The 14,549-nt window shown below is 45.8% G+C and overlaps 1 protein-coding gene across 2 annotated transcripts in view; it reads left to right on the forward strand.

The window, feature by feature from the left end:
• Positions 1-11,405: 11,405 nt before the first annotated feature.
• The window catches only part of NDUFA10 (NADH:ubiquinone oxidoreductase subunit A10), an 83,369-nt gene continuing 80,225 nt past the window's right edge, over positions 11,406-14,549 (forward strand). The window contains exons 1-2 of one of the 2 annotated variants that reach the window (XM_043505756.1): positions 11,701-11,819; positions 13,026-13,086. In XM_043505756.1, coding sequence (XP_043361691.1) covers positions 13,045-13,086 — 42 coding nt within the window. In that variant the 5' untranslated portion in view covers positions 11,701-11,819; positions 13,026-13,044. Of the gene's footprint in view, positions 11,820-13,025; positions 13,087-14,549 lie in introns of both variants that reach the window. The other variant, XM_038422020.2, reaches the window with a different exon arrangement.

The following is a 14,549-nucleotide window of genomic DNA, read 5'->3' on the forward strand; positions in this document are numbered from 1 at the left end:
AATATTCCCATTGTTATTACTGCTTGCTGTATGCTCCACAATATCTGTGAGAGTAAGGGGTAGACATTTATGGCAGGGTGGGAGGTTGAGGCAAATCGCTCCCGGAGGCCAATACCATCGAATTGTGTCCACACTACCCCAAATTCGACCCAGCGAGGTAGATTTCAGCGCTAATCCACTCGTCGGGGAGGAGTGCAGAAACCAGTTTTAAGAGTCCTTAAAGTCGGAAAAAATGGCTTCGTAGTGCGGATGGGTGCAGGGCTAAACCGATCTGATGCTGCTAAATCCAACCTAAACTCGTAGTGTAGACCAGGGTTGAGATTAGCCACCCTTGTTGCCATCAGGTTAATCGTATTAGTGATCAGTAATTAAATTTGATGGGTGTACATCCACAGTAAGGGAGGTGGGTGGGTGAGGATAGTGAGCTCTGATTAATATGAAATGAAATAGAAACCCCAGGAGTTGGTAGAACTCGGACGGTTTAAATAAAATCTCAGGAGTTGGTTGAATGCTATGGGTCACTCTTTCTAGCAACTCAAAGTCATTAGAAGTTTAAAATAATATTTTTACAAAAATAAACAAGGATCTAACCCAAAACTGAAATGTTTCAATGGTTCACAAATCTCCACCATACTTTAGAACAAGCATTTGATTTAAAGAAAATCAAACATTTAAAAGCTATGGGTATTTGTAGGGTGCTTACTATGGTTGTGATACACCCATTTTATTTCAAAAACAACCCCCAAACTTTAAGCATGAAAAAAACATTTAAAACAAAACAAACAAACAAACAAAGCCCCAAGAGATTCACTGATATCTGCAAGGGGCCCCCACTTTGGAATGCATACAGTAACATTAAGGATTGTTGTTTATAGTGATTTACTGTTTAATACTGTAAGGGGGCCCTACAGAAAAAATAAATTATATCGGGGTGTCCAATAGGTTATTCTTTGGTTTTGTTTATGAAAGGGTATAGGCTGGTACATCATAATAGTGGATTTCTTCCCCAGGGCTAGGTTTGTAATACAGGTTGGTAGCATTTGTCCTCCACACAAAAAGAGCATCCCAAGGCAACCTGCAAGCTTCCTGTGTGTTTCTTTCATCACCTGTCACTCATGCTCCCAGAGAGGCCTCACTACAAAATGAAGTCTTTTCAGACAGTCGGTCTTGAGCTGTGTCTTGTAATAAAGAAACCCAAAAGTTGTCCCCGTCATAGGGTTCTGTGTTTTTTCACAGCAACAGGTGACACAGCCATGGAAAAAACACCCGTTAAACTCAAAGGTTGTGCATACCCCGTCAACATTGGCGTAACTGTCTAAAATGTAGGGGCCTACCTGTAGTTCCCCACCCTGTAAAGCATGCCGTATCTGTATATTTTATTTGTGAGAGGTATATAACAGCCACTGAATAGATGGGGTTGAATATCTATTTTTCTGCCTGTGGTATTTGTCTGGAGGGAGAAGAATTACTGTGTTAGGCTCCAAAAACATAAACTTGTACATAGCCATATAGACAGATTCTAGCATTATGTACCGGAAAGGATCTATACACAGTTTTATCTAGGTGAATTTACCAGGGCCTCTCTCTACTATATCTCCCATCTCCAATATTTTCATAATCTCTTTTCTGTATAGGATACAGGCCTGTCTCAAAATTTTGACATCCTGCTGACAGTAATATTCTAGCTCCTTCTGCAAGTAAAACATCTCATATCTGTGGTCCCGATACAAGTTGAGAAAAAACAATTGCAGAAAGTTACCTTCCAACACAGGATAAAAGGTTGCTAGCAGATGGTTGTTCTGTTTCCCCCCATGTGTGTTTGGGTCTAAGGGTTAAAGAACAAGCAAAAACTGTAGTGAGTATTACCCCCAAATCCCGATGCAACCTGTGTAATACCTTTTTTTTTTTTTTAATTTACCAATATTAAGCACAACTGTAGTTAAAAATGTTTTTTTATTTTGGGGGTTTTTTTTGGTTTTTACCTTGGCCTGGTGGCGAAATGCAACTTAAAGTTAATGGTTCCATGATAAACAGATCACACTGCAATAAAGATAGGTACCATTATTTAATAACGACAGCATGGCCAAAGAGTGATATTATATAATTTGGGAGGAGGGATAGCTCAGTGGTTTGAGCATTGGCCTGCTTAAACCCAGGGTTGTGAGTTCAATCCTTGAGGTGCCATTTAGGCATCTGGGGCAAAAAAAAAAAATTGGGGATTGGCCCTGCTTTGAGCAGGGAGTTGGACTAGATGACCTCCTGAGGTCCCTTCCAACCCTGATATTCTATGATTCTAATATATATTTTCAGAGTTAAAAACAGGGAACATACCTGCTCTTGCAGTCCAGCAGCAATTCAATTCAAGATAGGTTTCAGAGTAGCAGCCGTGTTAGTCTGTATTCGCAAAAAGAAAAGGAGTACTTGTGGCACCTTAGAGACTAACAAATTTATTAGAGCATAAGCTTTCGTGAGCTACAGCTCACTTCATCGGATGCATTTCCAATGAAGTGAGCTGTAGCTCACGAAAGCTTATGCTCTAATAAATTTTAGTCTCTAAGGTGCCACAAGTACTCCTTTTCTTTTTGCGAATTCAAGATAGTTTCTGTTGAAAGAGAACAGTCTAAAAAAATCTGGAAGTTTTTATACCATTCTAACTCTTTCAAACAGACTTCAAAAGTCTATAGTTAGCAAATTGATTCAATCACCACAATTCTGAATTAATGAATACTTAAGGACTTTAGGCACCCCTCCCCTAACATTCCCTTTTGTGATCTGGGGTGGGGGAATTAAGTTGTTTGCACAACGAGGCTGCTTTTGGCTATTTTTTTTTCTTTTAGTTAAAATACATTTTCTTAAGGGGTCAAGGGGCCAGGTTGGCATTTATTTGATGGTAGGGCCCTTATACTACTCACCATGGAAGATATATGGTTGTATCCTTGTAAACATAATCTGAATCTGTACCAATAATTATTTTTGTTTGCTTGTTCTTCATTTTTTCCAACACTTCTACAACCACTGATACTTCTAGGGATTCAGTTCCTACCTACTCTAGTTTATACTGAAAATTCTTTTTTACTTGCCCATCTCTGGTAAGGCATATTCCTGCAAATCCTGTTACTTACTTTCCTTCCTTATAATAGGAGCTACCATTCACAAACCAGATTTTCCCCCCAATTACCTGTTCAACCAGGGTTGTCTTAAAGACAGGGCTCACAGACATGTATCTGACCAGTTAAAGTTAGTCCCCAAATCCCATACAGATATTTCAGACTCTTTTAGGGTAACCAATTGAACATTTTTTGTCATGGGAGCAAAGACCCATTGTATAGCCTTATGCACTTTCTCATGCCCCTTAGATAAGTTTTCCTGACTTACTAGTTTTTCTAGAGCATGATGACTTTTAACAATTACTTTACTTGCTCCAATAATTGCCTGCGCCTTTTGCAGAGTCCAGTAGGCAGCAAGGACAGTTTGCTCACAGATTCCCAGTTTGCTTTCTGGAGCTGTTAAAGCTTGGCTATAATATGCAATGTTTTTTTCCCAGCACCAATATCCTGAATGCTGACAATACAGAATTTTTAACACCAGGGCACAACACAAAGGGGAACTCATTGTTATGGGCGGCCAAAGTAGGCGCTTCCATTAACCCCCTTTTTAAGTTTTCCCATGCACAAGTTGCTTCTAATGTCCAGGTCAATTACGATCTTTTAAGTACGAGGATCCTGCTTTTTTCTGCATACTCCACCATAAATTCTCGGCAACAATTAGTGAGACTCAAAAGAGACTGCAATAATTTAGTATCCATTGGCATTGGAAGGTTAACAATACACTTCTCTCTCTCCTTATCTACTGATCTTCCCCCTGCACTGAGTCTGATTCCGAGATACTGCACCTCTCTTTGTTTGATCTGGGATTTAGAAGGGTTAAGTTTCAAGCGTATGCCTGGCAGAAACACAGTAACCGCTGCACTAATCCTTCATGCTCCTTTTCTGTTTTGCTTACTACCAAGATATTATTCACATGCTGAACTATTTTACCCATTTGCAACAATCCTTCCTTTTCCAAAATATTCCCTACCTCAACATGAATATGGTGGGGGCATCGCAGTACCCCATAGGTAGAACGTTCCAGCAATATTGAGTATCCTGGAATACAAAAGCCATTTGATACTGGGATTCTGAGCTTAAAGGTAAGCTTTAAAAAACATTTGCCACATTAAGTATAGAAAACCACTTCATTTTGGGGGACACTACCTCCAGCAGCTCAGGATAAGCAGCTAGTATGAGGGGTGGGGCTCATCTCCAGATTAGTTTTCACTTTTCAAATTCTTCTATGATCTGTTTCAGTGATTATTTTGCTTCCTCAGATATCGGATACTGTTTAATGTACGGAGAGGTGTCTCCTTATATTGTAACTGAAGTCTGTACTTCTCCTGTATCTAAAGAGTCTGTAGCCCACACATGTTGTATTTTAGTCCACCACGTTTCCCAGCCTTCCAGTGTGGGAGGTGGCTTTTTTGGTTTTATTGCCTTTATTGTTTGAGTAGCAACCCCCATGGGGATCAGACTAACATGTTCCTTCCCCTCTTTTACAGCAAGGGCTTGTTACACATATTTGGGTTACAGTCTAAATAAAGACAATCTAAGACAGTTTTTGTAAACTATCCTGAATACATTTTTGGCCCTGTCTCCACCATCCCCCAATCTGAGCTCAAAAAAGATTTACTGTAGAACTTTGTTAAAAAAGCACAGCAAACACAGCTCTTTGCAAGTATAGATGAGCCCCATCTCTCACAAAAGTGAGCTCTGTTAAGGTAAAAAGAAAAGGAGTACTTGTGGCACCTTAGAGACTAACAAATTTATTTGAGCATAAGCTTTCGTGAGCTCATGAAAGCTTATGCTCAAATAAATTTGTTAGTCTCTAAGGTGCCACAAGTACTCTTTTTCTTTTTGCGAATACAGACTAACACGGCTGCTACTCTGAAATCTGTTAAGGTAGTGTGGTTGAGTGGCTGTAGTGGTAGACTAGCAGATAAGAAGTTTAAGGGTCTGGTCCGAGTGCTGCTATTACGCTGCTGGGTGGTCATTCAAGTCTAGGGTGACCAGATAGCAACTGTGAAAAAATGGGACAGGGGGAGGGTGGTAATAGGCACCTATATAAGAAAATGTCCCCAAAAACGGGACATCTGGTCACCCTATTCAAGTCAATTTTCACCTCAGTTTCCTCCCCGCACCGCTGTGAAATGGAAAAACTGACCTGGTTTTCAGATCTATGGATGAAAAAAATAAATATTATCCTGCATTAGGTGCATTTCCCCCCCCCCCCCCACTGTCCTCACTGCCCATCGTAAACCAGCACTTAAACCTGACTCCAGGAATGACCAGTTACCTCTCAGGTGGGGCTCATCCTGTAATCAGGGTTGGCTTAGCTGCAGGCTCTCCAGCCCCTTAGGCAAGCCACCCTGTTACAGTCCTGATTTGAGATGAGAACATTTTTCAAAATCTTGCAAATTCTCACAGAATAGGAAAATCATTTCCTGCCCAGCTGTACCTAGCACTTGACACCCCCAAGATAGCAAATCATGCCCCTTGAAGATTGGGGGGTACCAGCTGGGGCACTGTCTTATCCTGCAACCTACTGGTCATTTAAAACTACTGCTCACTTGATCAATGTTTTCTAAGTCCTGCCTATTGCTGTGGGGGGCACAATTCACCAACACACTAATGCAGTGGTGAGCAAGATTTTGCTCAATACATACAAAGAGATGAAATAATTCTCACCACCTGGCTGGAAGTGACGTGGAATTATTATTGGACACAAATGGTGAAGACCTCAGTTTTACAACTCATCTGAAAAAAAAATGCTCAAAAGGCACAAATAATAGTGCTTACAAAACTGGGACCACACGCTACCCTTAGATCTATTCATACAATTCCTACTGAAGATGGATGTTGCACTTGTTTAATAGTAAGCATGACTCAAAATGATGAGGATCAGAGTGTGTGGCAAGAAAAGTTTATACCAGGAGAGGGAGCAAATTCCTGACTTTTAACAGCTGGAAAACAGGCAGGGTTGAATTTCAGCCTTTCTTCCCTAGACAAACTTGAGGAAAGTACAGGTTTGGAGATCTTGACACCACCTGCACTGGCACAGTACACTGTCTGAACTGGACCCTAACTGGTTTGAAGTCCCATGTTATTCTTAGCTAAGCTTTTCATGGATTATAGCGATTTTCAGAGCCACTGAAATCTGACATTTCTTTGATCTTTCCAGACCATCCAGCTGATCCCTGGCGATGGGAGGCAGCAGCAGCACAGTGACTGCACCCTTCACATCTCATCATGTGAGGGCTAATGTAAAGAGACACGACAGACACAACATGCTCCGTGTTAGGGAACATCACATCACAGAAGAATAAACAGGAACAAACAGTTAATCTACAGTGAAAGATCCGAGTTTCCAGAAAACTAATGACTCTAAAGCATTTAGCAACTGCTGCAGAGCCCCTAGAAGTCAATTCTCCCATTGACTTCAATGGGCTGAAGAGCCAGTTCTTGGAAACTAAAGTGATGGGGAAATTAGAAGGATTATACAGTTGTAACCATGCAACCTTTGGTGGGACACAACTGAGAGTTTCAATTCAGGACAAATTGCTTAGAGCAGGGCAGTCACAGCCCCAGGCTGGTGGTTCTCCACCTCTAAGGCAAACCAGTCACACCAGCCAAACAGAAGCGACTTTAGTTTTACCCCCCTGGCTAACCATAAGTCAAACAAGCAATTCCCTTAGACGCTCCAGTTTGCCAGTATCACCACAAGTGCCACTCGTTACAAGGACAAATAGTTATGAAAACCAATACCCCAGTAAAAGAAAAAAGGATCTCCCGATCCCAAAGGACCAAGCCCCAGACCAGGTCAATAGATGTAAGCAGAGTCAGGATGAGCTCTACCCTGACATCCGGTGGCGAGTCATGGTGGGTTGTGGAAAAGAACTTCAGGGGCTGATCTCATTTGCATAGACACACCTACCCTGCCTAGATGGTCACTTTGGCTGCTGTAGGAGCCCCAGTTTCTCTGTTATTGGGGCAGGAATAAACTGTTATTATCCTGATTATGTAAATCAAGGACATTGGAACTGTACTTGGCCTTTTGTTATGATGGAGGGACTCACCATCAATAAGCAGCACTTGCTAGGCAAGATCATGGGTTCCAAAAGCCAGTGATGGGAGAGAGGCTGGGGACAGGCATTAATACTTGGTGGCATGGGCCCCCTGGTGAGGACCTTACATGCTAATTGCACTTCCTCCTCTCTCCACTGTAGAATATCAGAGCTAATTTGAATTCCGTTAGGAGTCTAGTTACAGGCTGCTGAGATGAATTCTCTTTGGGCTAATAGTGCACCAGCACTGAGGCTCCCCTACTACAAGCTGAAATCACAAAAGAGCTAAACTTGCTAAGAGCTGAAATCAATGAGTGGTGTGTTAAGTAGTGGGGGAGCCTGAAGATATATTGCGGAGCAGTTTGCGGGACGGCTGGCAGAGCAAAGCGGCTGGTGGAGCAGAGCAGTTTGTCGGATGCCTGGAGCAGCTCATGGGGGTGGCTGGCAGAGCGAAGGCCCATGGAGAGGTGGGGCAATCAGCTTTGGACCACATAAGGTACCCCTTAAACCCCTATCTCCACCCAGGTTGGGAGGTAAAACTCTGCAGATAAACTTGCAAACTCTGGGGCTGCCCTGACCAGGGACAGAGACTTCTGGGTTGTTGGACTTTTGGGACTTTGGGTGATTTTGGGTTGCTGGACTCAAGAACCAAAGGGAGAGGACATGCCCCAATTTGTTTGGGGTGGGTTTTTTGCTCATGGGTTGTGTTATTAATCCTGTTGGTGATATTTCCCTAACATAATGACACATTGTTTCTCTCTGTTATTAAAAGGCTTTTTGTACACTCAGACTCTGTGCTTGCGAGAGGGGAAGTATTGCCTCTTGGAGGCACCCAGCGGGGGTGGTATATATTTGTCCCAGGTCACTGGTGGGGGCTCAAGCCGGTTTTGCATTGTTATTGGAATGGAACCCCTAGATACTGAACCCGGCCCTTGTTGCTGCCAACTCTGACAGGCAGAAGGATTACACATACAAGTCAGATCTTACTCACAAATCACGCTGTTGCCAATCCTTTAGAATCTAAAGGTTTATTCATAAAAGGAAAAAGATACAGATGAGAGCTAGAATTGGTTACATGGAATCAATTACATACAGTAATGGCGAAGTTCTTGGTTCAGCTTTGTAGCAGTGATGGAATAAACTGCAGGTTCAAATTAAGTCTCTGGCGTACATCCACAGCTGTGATGGGTCATTCAGTCCTTTGTTCAGCGCTTCAGTTTGTAGCGGTTCCTTCAGAAGTAAAAAGCAGGACTGAAGACAAGATGGAGGGGTTTCCAGCACAGGTGCCAACTTTTCAGCTTGCGCCCCCGCCCTGACTCCCTGCCCCTGTTGGACCCCTCCCCAAATCCCCGCCCCCGCCCTGAGCACGCTGCATTCCTCGTCCTCCCCCCCCCCCGCGTGCTTGCCACATGAAACAGCTGTTTCCCGGCGCAAGCGCTGGGAGAGAGGGAGGAGAAGCAGGACACAGTGGCGCGCTCAGGGGAGGAGGTGGAGGTGGAGCAGAGGCAGAGGTGAGCTGGGACGAGTTGGGGGGAGCTGCTGGTGGGCACAGAGCACCCACCAATTTTTGCCTGTGGGTGTTCCAGCCCCGGAGCACACAAGTAGTTGGCACCTATGGTTTCCAGGGCCTTTTATATTCTCTGCCCATGGAAGGACACCCTTTTGTTCTTATTGTGGAAAATCACAGCAGCAAGATGGAGTCTGGAGTCGCATGGCCAAATCACATGTCCATGCATGACTCAGTTTGCAGGCCGACAGCCAGACGCCATTGTTTACATGTTAGTTTGAATGTTCCCAGGAAAGCTCAGATGTGAATTGGGATTTCCCAAAGTTCATTGTCAGTTAAGTGTTTCTTGAGTGGGCACTTACTTTGCAAATTCCTTTCTCAAGAAGCTGACCAAATGTTTCACTAATGCTATTTAGAATCAAACACATTGAGATAGAAGTACATAGCCAATATTCATAACTTCAATGACAAAAATGGTACACACATACAGATAGCACAATTATAATCAGCACATCATAACCTCTTCATAGACACCTTACATCACAACCTTTGTACAATATTCTCTGAAAATATATAACAGTGGTTGCAACAATGATCTATACGGTCACAGTTCATGTCAATAATGTCACAACAATACATAATATTACCAAGATTTACATGATCTCTGATAGAAGGTGAGGCCCAACAGAAGTTGGTCCAGTAAAATATATTACCTTACCTACCTTGTCTCTCATATTCTGGGACCAACATGGCTATGTCAACACTGCAAACATTAGCATTGATAGACCAGTTCATGCAAAGCCCAGTGTCCAGGGGATAGTACCTTATACATAATATTATATCATTATAATTTCTCTTCCTGAAGCTCCATTATACAGCAACACTTGCAAATATAGGTATTTCTAAGTTGGAGAGAGAGTCAAAATCCAACAAAAGTCACTGGAACACAATAGTTACAGCATGCCCTTTTGCTTCTCACACTGCTCCACTGCTGAGCCCTGTCATCTGGCTCCAACTCCTCTTATTTATAAACTCCCCACTCCCCTTGAGTTCCCATTTAGTTCCATTTTCAGAGAGTGTGACAGGGTTTGGAGGGCAATCCAGACCAGTGAAGGGTTGTGTCACCACTTGCCCTGCAAACCTGAGTGCCTCATGATGCTTTGCTGCTGTAGCTCCCAATCTGAGATGCTCCCAACCAGCCTGCAAATATGCAAGTCACACCTTGAAGTGTCTGTGGGCTTAGATGGCCCTGGTTCAGCAGCTCTGACCCCAGCAACCTGTCTACAGCCCCACTCTGGCTTCCACCAGTCTTGGTTACAACCAGCAAGGTGAGCCCAACACAGTCCCAATCTCAGATTTTCCCAAAACCATGTGCTCTGTAATGTCCAGCCCTTTCCTGGATAGTTCACAGCTGTTTGTGCCTCTAAAGACAAAAAACTACTCTGGCAAGTGTGAATGCAGACGGGGTGTGCGCAAGCGAGTCAAGCAAGGGTAGAGGCTACGCCAATCAGTGGGGGCACAGAACTCCTCTGGAGTGAGCAAGTGCCTCAGGGGCTGGGCTGGGGGATGACAGTTCCTAGGACTGGGGAGAACCATGTCCTCCAGCTGCGGGGGGGGGGGGGGGGGGGCGGCGGCGAGCCAGGTCTTCTGGGAATAGAAGGGGGGGCAGGAGGGAGGAGAGCCAGCTCCTCCGGAATTGGGGGGCTCAGAAAGTGCCTCTCCAAAAGTGGCCACATTTTTATTCCTGTGCATGCCCCCGCATGCAGAGTCCCCCAAACAAAGATAAGAACTATGTATCTTTCCACTGTATCTTCCCTTATTTACAGCACTAAATGCTACAATACAAGTATGTGGGTACACAACCAGTCCATGCCTTGGTGGGAAAACCTGTGCCTAATCCTAGGAAACAGGAGATACATGGCAAAGATGGCATCACACTGTGCTGAAACTTGCCACCGGAACAGGAATGGACAGTAACGATAAAGAAATGGGCATGTATCTCTGTCCTGTGTTGATTGTAGCTATCTCTGACAGATAACCTGACACGTTTCTTTTTACTGTCTGGCAATCCTTGTGTAGCTTGTCACACCAAAAAAACCCCAGCGAGTTGAACATACTAAGTATGGTGACAGACTTGAAAGCTTAACCTGTGGTGATTGCCATAGCTTTATTTGTCTTTAATACTGTATGCAAGGTGTCTGCGTTGTTTGGGGTAGCATGTCTGCACTTTAGGTGTTACACAGTGAAGATAATTTGGGAATTAACATTGGTTACAGCTGCCTAGAGCAATGGGCAGGCAGACCCCGGTACTCATGCAGAGCACCACTTATTTCAAACGGTAACTGGGTGGATCCGGGGGGCAGAGGGGCTCCCCTATGGAGCTGACTGCAGGACAGGATAGCAAGTAAGCTCTCTGGAGACATGGCAGGGCCCTTGTCTGCCCTTTGTTATGTGCAGGGCCTTGCATGTCCTCAGGGCTAACAAATAACGGGTGTCCCTACAGCTGAGCTACCCCTTGCTGGCAAGTGGAGCGGGTTGCTCATCTCTCCTGGGGTGACCTAGGGAGTGCATGGCGATCATTACACCCCGTCCCACAGGCGCTTTATCCACCCCCATCAGCGTAGTAGCTGAGCCCTCCCTGCTCTTGAATCATTCCCTCCCCCCCGAGGCAGGGCAGCAAGGCCGCTGTCCCCATGGGGCACTTGGGGAAACTGAGGCACAGAGAGACTGGTGCTTTGGCCAAGGTCACAGGGGGAGTCTGTGGCAGAGCAGGGACTTGAACCTGGGCCTCCAGGGGCCTAGGTCACCCTTCCAGCCCGCAGAGAGGGGCCATGCTCGCGCACGGGCTCCCGGGGGGGGGGGGGGGCGTCGTGGGGCCCGGAGCCGACCAGGGGGGGGGGGCGCCTCGCCCGCAACTCGCCCTCTCCACTCAGGCGCTCGCCGCAGTGGCCTATGGACCGGGTCCTCCGACGTCATCTCCGCGCGGGCAGCCGGCTAAGGCCCCCCACTCGTCGGTCCTTCCGCTGGTTGCGTCGCGTCGGAAGAGCGTCCTCCCGCTGCGGCGCTGGCTCCGCGATGTCCTTGCGGCTGGGGAAACTCGCCCGCCCGGGGGCTGCGGCCGTTCGGGGCCGCCCGGGGCTCGGCGCCCTGCGAGTGGTGAGGCGGTCTCCCGCTGGCCCTCGGAACGGAGCGGGGGGGCTTGTGGCCTGCCGCGCCCGAGGGCGGACCCTGGCCGGGAGGCTGGGCGCTGTGCGGCGCCTGGCAGACCGGCCCCGGCTCCCGTGCTCAGGGTCTGACTGGTCCCCGCGCGGGGCGGGGGGGATTTCACCCAGGGCAGAGGCCTTGGCGGGTTCCCACCTTCCGCCGCAGCCTGGGGGGTGGGTCGCTTGCCAGGATCCTCTGGGGAGACATTCCTGCCATTGAGGGGGGCCTCGGGCACTGGTGCAGCTTGGTCCCTGCTGCGCTCCGCCTGTGGCACGTAATAGTCTAGTCGTTTGTAGGCTGTAATGCTTAGGTCTCATTTTGGTGGCTGGGTTTAACGTGCAGGGGCTGGGTCATGGTGGTGACCTGTGATCCCCAAGAAGTGGGACTAGTCCTTTCAGCCATAAATTCTATGACTTCTTGTAGCCTTCAAATGTTACCTCAAGCTGTGTTTCGTGATAATCCTGGGGAGAAGTAGTGGATTGGTATTGCATCTTGCCCTCACAAGTGACAGGATACCACAGAAGTGATGCAACTCGACCCTTTTTGCAAGGGTTCAGATTGAAAAAGTGACATGAAGATCCTTTATAAGATTCATGTTTGGCAGCCACATTTTATTTATATATATGCATGCACACGTCTAGGTGAACTTAATTCATACTCTAATCTGGAATTCATTACAAATCTGAAGACATTCTTTGTCTTTTCTAACAATTTGGCTACATGTTACACGTAATCATTAGAGATCACTTGGACAGGAAGAATGGTTTTGTTATTAAGGCACAGGGCTGGGAATCAGAAAATCAGCATTCTGCTCTTTGCTCTGACACAGGTTTCCTTTCACAAGTTATTTCACCACTCCAGCACAGTTTTTTATCTGTACAATGGAGTCCCTGATACACTACTACGGTACTCTTCCAAAGACTTGAGGCTTGATTCACCCATGTTTGGAAGGCACTTGGAAAGCTTTGGGTGGAGGGTACTATAGAGTAGCAAAGCGCTATTTATTTTCTTTATTCTTCGAGAGTAGCCTGAACTCTACATTTAAGAGCTCAGTCTTGCAAAAATGTTGTTCATTTTTACCAGTCTAAATACACAATCTTCTTACCTGTTCTTTTTGATGATGATGAAAAACTAGTGATGTTTTACTAATCTCTATGGGGGGAAAAAGCTGTTCGTAATGGCCATTATGAGACTGCAACCTGATCCCTTCAGTTTAATTGTAAATCTCTAAAAGTGGATATGCTGTTGTATAGAATATGATCGCTTACATAGCACTAGCATAGCAATGTAGCTCATATTACGTGGATTGGAAACTGGTTAACTGATCAATTACAAAGTAATTGTATGTGGGGAATTATCATCCAATGGGGGTATTTTTAGCAGGTCCCGCTGATGCTGTTCAATAGCTTTTTTTAGTGGCCTGGGAGAAATTTTTAAAATCATTGTTGGTAAAGTTTGCAGATGATGTTCTTATTGGTCGAGTGGTAAATAATGATGGGGCCTGGGTCAGTTATACAGAGTAATCTAGATTCATTGGAAAAGGGCTCGATTGAAGAGCACATGTTTTAGAACAGCCATATGAAGTGTTTGACCACTAGAAACAAAAAGTATAAGTCACATTTACAAGATAAAGGGTACTGTATCCTGGAATGCATTGATTCTGAAAAGTACTTATGGGTCATCGTAGATAACCCAATTGAACAAGAGCTCCCAGAGGTGTGTTGTAGCTCAGGGTAAAGATGATCCTTTGATATATAAACAGGGGAATAGCAAGTGGGAATATGGAGGTGGTATTACTAGAGCCCTGCGCAGATACACAAATGTGTATCTGCATCCAATCTGCTATCCGCAAAAATTATTTGCGGATATCTGCAGATTTGCAGGGCTCAACGCTGGGGGCTGGGCTGAGGCTCCCAGGCATCCCCCAGCCGGAGCCCGGTCGGGGAGAGCCATGGGCAGCTGTAGGGAGCCCACACAGAGTTGCGGACCCTCTGCCACCCAATATCCCTGCCTCCCATCTCCTCCACCCAGAGCAGGTGGAGGAACCCAGACTCCCCACAGCTGCCAGCACAGCTCTCCCCGCTCCAGCGGTGGGGAGAGGGGACTCTGAGTCGCAGCCCGGCCACAGTAATTGCCAGGCGGGGAGCTGTGGGGACCCACAGTGGACCCCTCCACTTGCCCTGGGCATCGGGCGCAAGCAGCCACCCCCGACTAGTGTCCCGTTGCCGGAGTTCCTCATAACTGTCTGCCCGGCTCTTACCGCCAGAACCCTGCGCATACAAAATTTGTATTCACATCCGTGCTGTTATCCACAGAAATAGTCCACAGATATAAAGTGGATACCCATGGATTTCCAGGGCTCTAGGTATTACCTCTGTATGTAATACCAATGAGAGCATTACTAGAATGCTGTGTCCAGTCTTGATGTCCACACTTCAAAAGGGAATTGGAAAGATTGGAATGGGTTGAGACAAGAACTCCAAGAATCATTAGAGATCTGGAACCCTGCCTTGCAATGAGAGACTAAGGAAACTCAATCTATTTAGTTTATCCAAAGGAAGGTCAAGAGGTGATTTGATGATTTTCTGCAGGTATTAACACGGAGAAGCAATTTTTGTTAATACATGGTCCTTTAATCTAGCAGAAAAAGGCACATAAGGCGATCCAATGGTTGGAAGTTGG

This window comes from Dermochelys coriacea, chromosome 11, assembly GCF_009764565.3.
Source record: "Dermochelys coriacea isolate rDerCor1 chromosome 11, rDerCor1.pri.v4, whole genome shotgun sequence".
Taxonomy (NCBI): Eukaryota; Metazoa; Chordata; order Testudines; family Dermochelyidae; genus Dermochelys; species Dermochelys coriacea.